The 15,430-nt window shown below is 34.3% G+C and overlaps 1 protein-coding gene across 1 annotated transcript; it reads left to right on the top strand.

Moving 5' to 3' along the window:
- Positions 1 to 10,412: 10,412 nt before the first annotated feature.
- On the top strand, positions 10,413 to 13,716 carry LOC149258882 (uncharacterized). The gene is made up of 10 exons (XM_089439898.1): positions 10,413 to 10,808; positions 11,147 to 11,339; positions 11,429 to 11,562; positions 11,643 to 11,755; positions 11,845 to 11,932; positions 12,523 to 12,654; positions 12,765 to 12,920; positions 13,011 to 13,090; positions 13,196 to 13,245; positions 13,332 to 13,716. The coding sequence occupies exons 1-10, from the start codon at positions 10,413 to 10,415 to the stop codon at positions 13,460 to 13,462; spliced, it is 1,473 nt and encodes a 490-aa protein (XP_089296024.1). The 3' UTR covers positions 13,463 to 13,716.
- The last annotated feature ends 1,714 nt before the right edge of the window (positions 13,717 to 15,430 follow it).

Here is a 15,430-nt window from a genome sequence, read left to right as displayed (position 1 = left end):
AATAATCTCTCTAATAGTTCATAGTTGTTGGAGGCAAAAACATTGCATGGACTAGGACTGAGGTGAGAAAGGAACTACATGAGGCAATTGTGAAACAGAAAATTGATTACAAGTTGTGAGTTTGGTTGCACTAGATTCAAATGATGGACAATGCCCTTCCCTTCTGAAAATTTTGATAGCATAAGTGTTAGGAGAATATTTTGAGTAGATGAGCCAAAATTCCTATTCTTGTTCAGTTAGCGATGATCTTCCTAACAACGAGGAAAACAAACAAAAACATTGTAAGTGTTCTTCATGTTTGCAAAAAATAATATTAGAAACATGGCACAAATAATTTGCAAATATTGAAAAACATATGGAAACAACACATATAAAAAAATCCAATGCAAAAAATTGAATTTATTATAATTGAAACAATAGTCCTGTTGGAGAAGTATAAAGACATGGGTCTATAGCATTCTCCTCCATGGGATAGGTTCTTTAACTTCCTATGCTTCAACAACTTATATCACTCTCAATAGTTGCAATGAGAAAAAATAAATTTGAGTTGAACTCAATAATGGGAGCTCAATAGGAATGAGAAAATAATAATGAGGATGAAAATGGTCACATGCAAAGAGTGAGGAAAAACCTCTCTATTTATACTAAAATGTTAGGATAAATCTAGATCTAGTAATATAATAAAATATTATTAGACCAAATCAAGATCTAACTATTTAGAGTATTTTATTATATTTGAGAGAAGAAAATATTATTGAAGTAGTCAAAAAATGTTATTTAGAAAATTAACTCAAAAAATAATGATTTATTGAGTTAATTAAGAAAAATTGTTAAATTAACTTGTAAATAAAAAATGATTATTTAATTAATTTAAGGAGATATGGTCAAATTGATTTTAAAAATTATTAATAATAATATAATATTAGATATCATTTTTTGGGATTCAACTGCATTAAGTAAGTCATTCATCTATGACCATTTCCCTGAGAGGTAGTCGTAACTGACTAATTTCTCATGATTTTGAATAGTCCACTGAATAGTCCACTTAGCACTCATTTCATCAAGTGATGCTCACAGGGGTGAAGAAGTGGGATTGAAAATAGTGAAATAAATCACATAGTGTCAATCATCATTTCCGGGGCATGCATCTGGTAACCAGGACTTCCGAGGAGGTGACCTATCCCAGATCGCCTCTGGTGCAAGCACACTTAACTGTGGAGTTTTCCCCAAAATCAAGCCAACTTAGCTTGCTACCCCATTTGCAAAACCTTACCAAGTATTGTACCTCATGAACCATTCAAGTAGAGTTCCTTTCATTCTTTTGAATTAAGTATTGGGGATTTTTGCAGTGCATTATATGATATCATTTTTTGGGATTCAATTGCGTTAAGTAAGTCATTCATCTATGACCATTTCCATGAGAGGTAGTCGTAACTGACTAATTTCTCATGATTTTGAATAGTCCACTTAGCACTCATTGCATTGGGTGATGCTCACAGGGGTGAAGAAGTGGGATTGAAACTAGTGAAATAAATCACATAGCTTCAATAATCACTTCTGGGGCTTGCACTCGGTAACCAGGACTTCTCGGGTGGTCACCCATCCTAGATCACCTCTGGCTCAAGCATGCTTAACTACGGAGTTTTCCCCACAATCAAGCCCACTTAGGTTGCTACCCCATTTGCAAAACCTTAACAAGTATTGTGCCTCGTGAACCATTCAAGCCGAGTTCCCTTCATTCTACTCTACTAGAATGGTTCATGAGGCACAATACTTGCTACGGTTTTGAAAATGGGGTAGCAAGCCAACTAGGCTTGGTTGTGGGGAAAACTCCACAGTTAAGCGCGCTTGAGCCAAAGGCTATTTGGGATGGGTGAGCTCCCAGGAAGTCCTAGTTACCAAGTGCAATCCCCAGAAGTGATGATTGACACTATGTGATTTATTTCATTAGTGTCAATCCCACTTCTTCACCCCTATGAGCATCACCTAATTCAAGGAGTGCTAAGTGGACTATTCAAAATCATGAGAAATTAGCCTAAGTGGACTATTAAAGTCATGAGAAATTAGTCAGTTATGACTACCTCTCATGGAAATAGTCATAGATGAATGACTTACTTAACGCAGTTGAATCCCAAAAATGACTACCTCTCATGGAAGTGGTCATAGATGAATGACTTACTTAATGTAGTTGAATCCCAAAAAATGATATCTAATATAATGCACTGCGAAAATCCCCATTGATTTAATAATTATTTCATAGGAGAAATTGTAATCATTAAGGAATAATAATACATAATGACTTATTTAATTATTCCTGTGGATGAGTGAAAATACTTAATTAGGTGTAGTCTAACTTATAGATGAAATGACCATTTTCACGACAGTTTTTTGGTTAATTTCAATGAAAATCGAATAGATATTTAAAAAAAAATTGAGTTTAAATGGTTTCATATGAATAATTTTTCATAGGAGAAATTGTAATTATTAAGAAATAATAAATACATAAAGACTTATTTAATTATTCCTGTGGATGAGTGAAAATACTTAGTTATGTGTAGTCTAACTTATAGACAAAATGACCTTTTTCACAACATTTTTTTGGTTAATTTCAATCAAAATCGAACAGATATTTAAAAAAAATTGAGTTTAAATGGTTTCATATGAATAATTCAAGTGCCCCATGAGTTTTTCTGGTTGCTAAATCCATTTATGTATTCAAAAATGTAATTATTAAGGAATAATAAATATGTAATCACTTATTTAATTATTCCTATGGATGAGCGAAAATACTTAATTAGGTTTAGTCTAACTTATAGACGAAATGACCTTTTTCATGACATTTTTTTGGTTAATTTCAATTAAAATCTAACAGATATTTTTAAAAAAATTGAGTTTAAATAGTTTCATATGAATAATTCAAGTGCCCCATGGGTTTTTCTGGTTGCTAAATCCATTTATGCATTCAAAAATGTATTTTAAGTAACAAAAAATCCTGAAACTGTATTGCCATATTTTGGTGAATTGTGGTGAGAAAGGCTATTTTTTCTATAAGTCAGTCTATGCCCTTTTAATTATTTTCACTGAATGGGTAAATATGAAAATAACATCAATTAGTTAAATGAATTTACGGGTTATTTTCAAATGGATAAATAGAAACAATTTAGGAAAAATTATTTTCTAAATTATTTCCTAAGGTGGATATGGGTTTTTAGGTGTAAAAACCATACTACATGGTGTATTTAGATAATCTTAGATGGAAATAGCTAAATGGAAACCTTTTAGGTGATAAAAAAGGGGGGAAAGCTCATTGACAGGGATGGGATACAACCCACCCAAGCAACCGGGTAAGAGTTTAGGCGCATGGTGGGTGAAGACAAGAGTTGAAGGAAGTGTTGAAGAAGAGCACCATGGTTGAGCCACCGGCCTAAAACAAAGAACATGTTGAAGAGTTGATCGACATGACTAATGCATATATCATATGATTTCCAAGGGGCCTCAGCCTCCTGCCTTGGTAGGCAAGGCCCCCTAAATGTGCCTCGAGGTAGAGACATTCTTAGGAAGTGGCGGAAGGAGGGAATTTTGAGTCCCTACCCCATTTATGTCACCACATGAGGCCCCCAAATCTGTGGTTTCCTTATAGTTATTTGAAAAAAACATACTAATGAATTTACTTCACACACATATAATTTTTTATCCTTTTAATTATAATAGTCTAGCTATATAAATTAAAAATCATGTAAAATGCAATAAAAATCCATTCATAATAGGCATAAAAACACTTAGATTGCCATACGTCTCTAATCATGAAGATGAAAAAAAAATCATAAAAATTAACAAAATTATAGATTTATTTTTAATTGTTATTACTATTATAAGACAAATTAACATATTGGCTAAATATATAGACATTTTAAAATATAGGTACATGAAAAACATAGTAAAGAAATAATAAACAATAAGAACTCAAAGATTTTGGAAAGAGTAGTAGTACCTTTCAAATAAACCTCAAACTTCACTAAAAATAGCCCATGCATATAAACTAAGTAGCTAGTAAAGGTGGATAAGATGCATAATAGACATCAAAATTGTTTTTCTATAATAGATCTCACATTACCCAAGTCAACAAAAAAATAAAAAACATAAGAATTAAGTATATTATCACTTCTTATTTTTTGTAAGTCGAAATTTATATTAATGAGAAATTATATACAAGGATATCAAAAAGCATGTGGTCTCGCCCCGGCCAGGCTTATTGACCAATGTGATGACCATACAACATACAAAAGGAAAAATTTCCAGCTAAGAGGACTAGAGGCTTAGAGGCCCCACGTTCCAGAAAACTAATAGAACAAGAAACAGACTAGTGAACATAATCAATCGTTGGATGTAATTGAAGCAGGGTTGTTCGACGCAGTACCTTGGGGATGTGGGTAGGGGGGGTGATACATGAAGTTGACGTGGTGCTAAAACTAAGCGAGCAAGGTTTTGAGTTTTTCAACCTTTTCCATTAGGAAATTATGGTTGTGCGAGACTACGAACACCCTCTCACAAACATGACACTAGAAGTACTCGAGATGCTCGAATTTAGCCATGATAGCCTCATATTCCTCCCTACAAGCTTGAAAATAGGCATCCAGACGAGAAAACAAATGGAGCAATTTAGGAATTTCCAAGAATGGACCTAAACTTCTAGAAGGCATCTGACCTGTGAACCGAGAACATCCTTCATCAGAGTGGCCTCACATTGTCGAGCAACGAAGATGACTTTGCACGTGACCACGCACACTTGCATCACAATTGGGTTGCGAAGCTAGTTGGTGGCAGTAGCCCACCATGGAAGAAATTGACTAGCTACAACACCCATGATGACTGGAGCATCTCGCTCTACGCCTGGAGCTTCCCACCTGACCAGAAATATCATCACCCTAAGACCTAGCAGGGAGGTAGTATCTTTCGGCTTCGGCGAAGAAATTATGTTTGAGGAGGGGGGGATGGGTTTCTTAATGGAGTGTGAAAGGGACCTACAGAAACAGAGAAGAAGGACTCCCCCATAAATACCACTTGCCCAAAATGAACCAAGACTAGCCATATTCAAAATAAAGGAGAACCATTGCCAAGATCCCCACCACCCTAAATTCACCACCCAAGAATAGCCAAACTGGACTAGAGAGGATAGAAACCTGAGGAGAGAGAGTTGCGTATAAAGAAACAAGCACCCAAGACTAAATTGAAAGGAAATACAAAGGTAACACGTGAGACGAAGCAGAATCACGAGGAATGAATTATGACTAGAATCCCTATAAACGAGGAGCTAGAAGGCACTAGACACCCTACCACTGGTGGGCTCCAGTATTGTAGCAATAATGCTACAACTCCTGGGACTCCCTTCTTTAATCTTATCAACCTGATAGTTCGTAATAAACTTGGAAGCGACGGTGCTGTATGCACAAGTACTAGCTCTTGCCGCAGCTGTCACTTAGTCAGCTGGCACAAGTCCGCTAGGGGCTCAAGCCAACTTCTATGAGCTCTTAGAAGAAGATTGTTAATTGATGGATGAAAGCTACTCAAAGGAAGCTAATCTACTTGCGGAAAGAACCTGAAAGCCAAAAAGAACCACAAACCCTAGCAAGCCCTAATTCTACCAACTAGTCCTACTGATGCAAAGAGGAGAATGAAAACTACAGAGAGATGCCATTACTTTCTATGACGGTAAGATACATGTGTATAGACTACCTCTACCTGAAGAAACCTTTTTTTTGTATTTTTGAATAAGTTGTTAGAATTAGCATGCTTGTGCTTTTAACTGGCTTTTTACTGTGCAGAGGTGGGTCAAGGAGGAGAAATTCTTGGAAGAGGTCGAGAAGGTTCAGAGAGGGTCTAAGGAGTCCCTAACACCCTTCCAAAGAGTTTCACAAAGTTTGGATATCAAGAAACCTCATTTGTGAGCTTCTACAGGAAGTCTGCACGGGTTCTACAGGATGTTTCAGAATTTCTACAGGACGTTCAGAAATTTCTACAAGATGTTCTACAATTGGATTTTGGATGATGGGTGAGTGAAAGAGGATGCATGAATGGATAGGGAGGTAGGATAGGGGTTTGTAATGACTTAGTGACAAAGAGATGAAGTGATGAGAGGGTGTGGAAAGCTAGCTTGTCTTAGAGAGAGCAAAGGAAATGGAAGGCCAAGAAGGTAGGGTGACGTGGGCAAAAGAGTAGTTGTGAGACCAGGGATCTAACTTGGAGATGAGCAGTTGGCTTGGACGAAGCTTAGATGGACGAGAGAGTGATGGAGATTCACCACACAGTGTAAACTTAACCAAATCAACCATGTCCTGCACATAATCAAGATATTAAATAATATATTCTAACTGTTAATGGAACCAATGAACAACACATTATTTCTAAAGAGAACCACGTACAGTACTGAAACAAAGAAACATCCCAAGAGGTCTGAACGCATGAATAACTCCTACAAATGAAAACACTTCACCGAAGATTGCATGGGTAAGCAAACTAGTGTTTTTGTTGGGCAGCACTGTCTGCAATTCCAGCCCCTAGGAAGAGGTGAAAATGAGAGTGCAGGAAACCCTTTTCTGGAGCTTTTATCACTTCTTATCTCATTACTCTATTCTAGACGTTTGAAACAACTCTATTCTTCAACAATGACCTACTTAACCACACAACGAAATCTAACTCAACAAACTGTGTTTCAAATGCATGCAAAGAAAATCATAATGCTGAAAGGAAAGATATCAATATAAAGAAGGAGGCCCTAGGCTCTCAGGTTGGGCCCAACCCCAAGAGCTATGGCTCCTCTAGAAACTCAGAGCTGAGATCAAATCTGACTGCTTCTCATTAAAAAATAATAATCATAAGTCAAGAGGTATGCCAATGATGGCTACAAAAGAACAAAAACAGAGCTGGCAGCTCGTAGTGCAGAATGTGCAAAAGTTTTTCCAAAAGTCCTTTTCAAAGGCTGAAGCCTTATCATTTATACATCACGAGGCCCCAAGCTGGCCTCCTAAATCTATGGGACTTGGCTGACCAAACTGGGAGTGAACAGCTGCTTCCACAAAATCTGTTTGGCTGCCTTCTAGATCCGGTTTTGGTGGCTTTTGGAGCTCGGAGTTTGGGGTGAAGATCTCGAGGAAGGCTATTTAATGCCGTGGACAACCCCCCTATGAATCCTCAACCCCAGCTTAGCTGTCTCCTAGCCTTTGTCTGCTCGGTTTTGCTCCAACATGTGTCAAAAAATCCTGAAATGAGCACGTGTTAGCCACCTAGGAATAGTGACTACCCTTATTCGTACAAATGACATAAACATACTAAAAAATGATGCATAAGTTATGAAAAATGAAGGATTGAGCAAGGGTAGTTAGGTCCAATGAGCCCAATAATGTTACCAAATTTGGGGCTCATCAACCACTACAATCACCACCCCGAGAATAGTTGCACCACCCTTAGACCCAAAATTACGAAGGCAAGAATCAGAGATTCGACACCCATCGCTCAAGAAACATGCCCCAAGTGCCCAAGGTAGAAAACCCTAGGAGCATAGGGAAATGATGATAGGAGTCGATGAGAACCAACAAAGACGCTTTCACTAGAGAAGGCCAAAGAAGGAAAGTTTCTCAGATAGCTGAAGTGAGTGAGAGGGCGACTCTTGGGGCACACCTGTAGCGAACCGAATAGACCCCCACCTTGGAGCAAAAGCTGAAGAGGATGCTAGCAGGGAGAGAGGCATAAAACTCAAAAGAATGTTTGACAACCAGAGGGAATTGCCATTGGTAGGATATAGCGAGAGGAGGAGCGGCATCATCGCGTCGACGTAAACCAAAGGAAATGAATAGTTCACATACATGAACTTGGGAAAATTAACTATGGTGTGGTGGAGGGTTGTTTCCCTACCCTCCCGCGCCTTAAACAATGAACATCTGACATCTGTCACGTGACTGGTGGCTATCATGTTCTGACACCCCCATCGGGGATAAGTAAATTATCACTTTATTTTAAATTATATATATAGATGTAGATATTATGATTTTGATTAGTTAAACAAATATTTGTTTTAAAGGCATTCAACAATATTCTTAAATATAGAGATTCAATTGCATTTTACCATAAAAAATTTTAACTTGTAAATAGCATTTGTTATAATTCCATGGACTAATATATGGCTTATCAATACCAAATGCCCAATATAACATATGTTGACATAACATTTTCATTAACTAATTAATATAAGATAAATTAACTAAAATAAAATAACTAACTTAAAAATAATTACTATAAATATTTAGACATATTTTATGAAGACTCTACCATGCAATTAATAATAATTCTAAAAAGCCTATTAAAATGAACATGTGTATAGTCTTAAATATCTATGGAAATTAAACCGAAAATTATAAAAGTATTCCATAAATTTTGTTTTTTTGGTCAATTCTAAATAAATAAATAATTTATTTAAATTATTATAATAAAAAGTAATTATTTTTATTTCAAATTTAAATAAAAAATAATAATATATCTCAACAGTATTAAAATCATAGCTTTCAATCATAAATTAAAATCATGGTGGAAAGGTATTCATCCAGCGAAAGTAATGCCATTTGGTCCACCTTATCATATCATTGAAATCGATAACACGGCGTTTCCATAAAACAAGCATACGATAACAGTAGATGAATATGTTCAACTTATTATACGCACGGCCCTCGGCATCAAATTTGGTTAAACGGAAAAAATCTTTGACACATTAAAAACAATAATAACAACAATTTTACAATAAATTAAAAATGAACCTAAATAAGAAACAGTATGAGAAATGCAACAATTTTACAATAAATTAAAATAAACATAAATAAGAAGATGAGAAATGCAACAATTTTACAATAAATTAAAATCATTTTAAAATAAATTAAAAATAAACATAAATAAGAAGCAGGATGAGAAATGCAAGTAGGTTTGGAAATCGGAAACTTACATTTTCGAAAAACTATATTTTCATCATTGCAAGCTCATAGCTTTACATCATCGCTCTCATTGTTACGTCGTGATATCATTTTAAATTTAATTTCGAAGACTTAGGTCATGATATTTTTTTTAAAATAAATTTTTACATTTTGTAATATAATTCTTTTAAATATTTACGGAATTTATTGCAGAGTAGTAGGCTTTCAAGAATTTTCGTTCTTTAAAATATTAAAAATTATGTATAGTTTTGATTTATTATTTGCACACGGGGATGAAATTAAAGATTTGTAAATTGTTTCAGTTTGAAACCTTTGATTCTGGATTTGGCTTTACACATGTTTATTCTTGAAAATGTAAATAATTATTTAAAGAATCACATTTTTTTAATAATTAAAGTTTATAATTAAAAAATGAAAATTATTATAGCTTCTTCATTTCTCTATGGCTTATTTTCATTTTCCGTGACTTTATGCATTCATAACCTCTTATTCTTACTAGTTGTCCATCTATGTCATTCTATATTTTCTATCAACTTAATGATTGAAGTATCCTTAAGCATGTTTTCATTAGAGGAAAAAGGTTGTAGGGTATGGATGAGCAGAAGGAATAAGGTTTATAATGTGTTTTTTTAATATATGATGGTGTATTTTTTAATATATTGGGCAGTTTTTTTTTCACTTATTTACTGACCTAACCCCAAGAGCTTTCGGGATTCGATCCTGTGACCTCCCATTGGGGAAGCACTTGATTTGACCGATTGAGCTAACTCTTGGGGCTAATATATTGGGCAGTTATTAATGGGTTATATGTATAATCATATTATTATTATCTAATTTTAAGGTCACAGCGAAGCCAAACATCAAATTGGTGTATGAGAGCTTTTTGTTTGTGGGATAAGGGACCCAATTTTGCCTAACTATTTCACTGCTATGTTTACAAAGGCATACAAACTCTACCCCATCTTATTTTGAAGCTGTGATCTTTTAAGAGGAAACACATGTTCTCAACCATTAGACCCACTCAGATTGTATAGAAAGTAATAGTAATATTAGCATAAAGACATTAATAAATATAATTGATATAAATCAATAAAATTTAAAATTTAGTCTCTATATCAATCAAATTAATAAATTAATATAATTGTACTAGATATAATATATTTATAATATAATTTAATTATATAAAATTGAATTCAACCATAAATCTAGATATTAACTAAATATTTTTCTTTTAAATCTAGATATTAACTAAATATTTTTCTTTTATATATGCGTGTTTTTAACGACTCCTTACTATTTAATAAAATAAGCACCGGCCTCCCATCTGAAAATATTATATATATGCAAGAAGTTCATGAACGTTTCATATTCCGGAAGCAGCTTTGCCCATTGGGAATATATTCAGAGCTGTGGTGGAATATATTGTACAGAGAAAAAATGGCTTTCGGGATTTATAATTTTCGAATTGCTCTGTTTGTACTGGTAATTGTAATGGGGTGTAGCGTTATTGATTGTTTTAGGGCCCATCCTCTGTCTCTGAGATTACGTAGCCATGATGTACGGAAACAGCGGAATGTGGTTGCCCAGTCGAATGGATATGAGACACATAATTACACTCAAGTTCTCGACCATTTTTCGTTCGTTTCAGAGTCTCGCACCTTTCAACAGAGATATTTTCTCAACAAAACTTTCTGGGGTGGTCCTCTCAATAACTCTCCCATTTTTGTTTGCATGGGAGAAGAGGCTAGTCTCGATGATCTAGTCCTAGCTGGTGGCTGCGGCATCGTGATCGAGAATGCACCCCACTTCAAAGCACTCCTCCTCTTTGTCGAGGTATAAAGTTTACTTTCCAAATTTTAATCCTTAATTTTTTAATCTCTGGTAAAAGCATTGAGTAGATCAATAAGATTATTTAAAATTTTGAATTGGTATAGATTAATTAATTTTCTTCAGGATCTTTTATTACAAAAGACTAGCAAGTTTCATTTGAAAAGATTTGAACAAACTTAAGTTAATGACATTCATCTTTAAAAACTTGAACCGAACAGACCTACAAAATTAACCTCCACCTGTTAACAGTAACAAATTTATCGTTTTTGTTTATACTTTAATTTTTCTTTTAATGCTTCCTCCGATCTTAAACTATCGTTTTGTTTCGTATTTTTATGTAGCATCGGTATTATGGGGAGTCCCAGCCGGATTTAATAGGTGACCCATTAAATCCCGTGGTCAATACAAGCACGTATGGCTATCTCACTTCCGAACAAGCGTTGGCCGATTACGCGACTCTGATTACAGATTTAAAGAAGAATTTATCAGCGGAAAATAGCCCAGTGATCGTGTTTGGCGGATCATATGCAGGAAGTAAATCATTTCATTTCATGTCGTAGTTCAAACCGATTATTAATTCACCTCTTTATTGTTAGTTTTAATATATGACCGTGCGATTGCAGTGTTAGCTGCATGGCTTCGTTTGAAGTACCCACACATTACACTAGGCGCACTGGCGTCTTCCGCCCCAATTCTCTTGTTCCCCAACGTCACTCCTGACTATAGCTTCTACGCCGTTGTTACCAAGGATTTCAGAGTATGTTTCGTCCGTTCATCGTTATCGTCTCTCAAATCGTCTAATATCTGAGATCTTCTGACTGTGTTTAATAAACACAGGATACGAGCGAGAGCTGTTACACTACAATTAAAAACTCGTGGGGCGAAATGGACAGAGTTGCGTCTCAGCCCGGAGGCCTCCAAAATTTGTCCAACATATTTAACACTTGCACGTAAGAATTAGAAAATTAGATTTAAATATTTTATTCGTCTGCTCTACTCCACACTGATCAGATCGTTCTCTTTCTGTGGTGCTTCTCAGCAATGTAACTGATGTAAAGGCCTTGCATGATGTGCTGATTGGTATTTACGAACATGCAGCACAATACGACTATGCTGAGGTCATAGGCGTAAGTAGTGAATAATTTTATTACCACCACAAATCGATTTTATCTTCAATATAAATATAACTCAATTTAGGATTTTGATAAATGGGCATTGTTGAGATTTTTAAAAATTTAAGATGAATGTATATTTTTTGAGACAGGTTTTCTGTATCAAAATTTATTTTCAAATCAACAAGTCTGGTTCATAGTCAGTAGAAGATGAAGAACCAGATCTAGGCATAGGTTAAATAGAGAAAAAATGGTTTGAATGATCTCTATTATACCTGGATTTGGTTCTTCATCTTGTCCTGACCATAAATCACACTTGTTTGATTCAAAACACCTCTACAAATAAATTTTGATGTAATTACGACCCAAAACTTGTCTCAAAAATTTGATTAATATAAATCACAAAATCCTCAATTAAATGAATGTATATTATTAGATTTTAAAATTAAATATATTTATATCTATAGAAGTTTTCTTTTAAATATCAATAATCTAAAAAGTTTGCACATATCTCTTTCGACAATCGCTTCTAGGTTTGCTTTTTTCTCAACCGTGGAAAATGAAGATTTGTTCGGAAATGAATATTAACATCGTTGGTACTGTAGATATGCAACGTCATCGATAGCGCTCCCAAAGGTACCGACATTCTGGTTCGGGTGTCAGCCGGAGCCGGAATGCTTTACCCATTCTGCCTGCCAGTTAATTTTACCGATCAATTTTACCCATGGTTGTGGCAGGTTTGCGAATGTTTTTCATGATTAATAAATTTAATATGAAGCTGTGAGGAGATAATCTGATTGTAATTTACAGGCATGCTCTAAGAGGAGATAATCTGTCTGTTTTGTAGACGTGCACGGAAATGGTGTTTCCGATTGCCCAGAATCCGAATAAAACAATGTTTCCCCTTAAGATATTTGATCTAAAGTCCTACGCTGAAGATTGCAAAAGGAAATATGGAGTGCTTCCCAGGCCCAACTGGGTAACAACTGAATATGGCGGCCATGTACGTTGTACATTAACGAATCAATATGTATGTGTATGCATCTGGCTAAAGCTTTTGTAATGTGATTCGTTATAATTTGTGTGCACGCAGGACATAAGAAAGGTGCTGAAACACTTCGGTAGCAACATCATTTTCTCGAATGGTTTGAGGGATCCATGGAGCAGTGGCGGGTAATTCACAAGACATTAGTCATTAGCTTTTACATGGAGAGACTTCTTTAGACTTTTAGCGCTTTTGTTATAATCGTTTGCATTTTTTTACGGGATGAATTGCAGTGTGGTGGAGAATATATCTGAAAGTATCGTCGCGCTGCCTACCAAAGAGGGTAAGCGCAAATATTATTTCCGAAAAGACTGAATATTCATATAGCAAATCTAGACTGAAATTCTGGTGATACATTATGAATGGCAGGAACCCATTGTCTAGACCTATTTCCTTCTTTGCCAAGTGATCCAGAATGGCTTAAAAAACAGAAATCAAAGGAAATCGAGTACATCAAAGGCTGGATTGAACAATACAACTATCAGTTTCTTCATAAATGATGCCACCACTGAAACTATTAGAAAGCGTTGCAGGATTAAGTATGGTGCAGTAAAGTTAATTCATTTATGGTAAGCAAAATGGAGAAACATTAACCAGTATGTACATTCTTTGCTAAGAGACACTGTGACTGTGACTCTTTTCAAAGGCGTCTCCATAGTTGGTATTACAGTTCATATTTCTTTTGAGGTTATTGAAGCCTTTTTTCGGTGGATCTTTCCTAAATTCCGAAAAGGTTCTTGTGTAACTTGGAGTGTTCGGTCATTGGATTTAAATGTTTTAATTAAACTTTTGAGTAAAATAAGTCATCCCCAATATTTTAGGATGTTTTTAATAAGAGTTAGCAATCGAAAATCAAGATTTATTTCAAAATGTTGGTTTAATGAAGTTGTTGGATTAATTTTTTGAGATGAACTTGTTTCGTATGAACGTTATTTATGGGTTTTTTTGGTTACCAATGACACGTGGTATTAGTAACATTGTGGCATTAGGAATAGATGATGATATTTATGGGTGGTATTAGTAATAGATGATGATATTTTTTCTATTATTATAACAATTTATTGAGAAATTAAAAATACTTATAATAATATTCTAACCCAATGTACTTAAACAGAATATATAAAAAAAAATTCAGTGACTTAAATATTTTGATATGATTGAAATTACATAAAATAAAAAATTAATTAAAGAATTAAATTAATATAAAAAATTACAATTAGTTCAAATAAAATTGAGGTCATAGAGTTAATTATTTATTTATTATTTTTAGATTTTATATTTTGATAGCTATAGTTTTGGAAATAGAATTTTTATGTAATAGTTTTATTCTTATGTAATATAAATTATTTAAATGCATGAAATACATACATATATATATTAAACCATGTTAGATCTATATTAAATCTAGATTCAAAGGTGCAAGCCTTTCTTCAAGTTTTGCACTAAAAAAAGAGATTTGCACCTTGACAGATTTTCTCACTCTCACGGGTTTGATAGATTCAGAGTTAAGATGGATCTAGTATCGTAATAATAATAAAAATATGATTTAAGTCATTTGCATTTTTCTTTAATCTTAACAATATGAAATGTATTATGATGGAAGTGTATTAATTACCATACAACTCTATTAAAATAATTTACACAAAATATACAATGTATGATCAAATATATGTGTTACTTGAGTTCATGTTATTAATGAGGAATATGTTTTTTATTTTATTAAATTCAAAATATATATATATAACTTGAAGTCCAAATGTGTATGTGCATTATGCTCAATATTGCTTTATGGATCTCAAACTCGTAGACATAGGTCTTATCCACAACTTCTCTAGCATTCTCCCTCCTCTTAATATGTGGATTAACAAAAAAAAATGGATTTCATTGCTAAAAGGAAGCCTTAAATTTTTATTTTTCCATAACGAGTTTCTTTTCATTTTTGTTTGAAGAAAATATAGATATGGATTTGATCTTCCAAAGTGGTCATTACTTCATGGGAGCTTAAGGACATTACTTAAACTAATGGAGTCTATACTTTAACTTAGAAAATGAAATTTCATCTCCATTGTTGGAATGAGGACACATATGAAATATAGGAAACACCCCTAGAAATATATAGATCTAGTAGAACCCAAAGAGAGAATGTTCACATGTGTTATAATTTAAGGAGAAGTAGAATTTGAACATCGTCTCTCATAAGTCATCCAAATCTCTCTTAATAACTTGATCTTCATTCAATAGGTAAATTACGACCAAATACCTTTCAAGTGAAAAGTGTGGAATGAATATAGAAATTTTACAATAGAATGCTTGAATGATTCATAAAGAAAAGAATGTAGAGAAAGGAGGGAATTGAAAACAACCAAAAAATAAAATGGATACAAATAAGTTGTCAAAATCTGAGCTTCCTCCTAACATTGTTGCCCCCACTTCAGCAAGCCATTCTCAAGCACTCTCTTGCTCCAACC

This window comes from Pinus tabuliformis, chromosome 6 (assembly GCF_031772625.1).
Source record: "Pinus tabuliformis cultivar Carrire ecotype Pingquan chromosome 6, CPIR1, whole genome shotgun sequence".
NCBI classification, from domain to species: domain Eukaryota; kingdom Viridiplantae; phylum Streptophyta; class Pinopsida; order Pinales; family Pinaceae; genus Pinus; species Pinus tabuliformis.
This window is presented reverse-complemented; position numbering and strand designations above follow the sequence as displayed.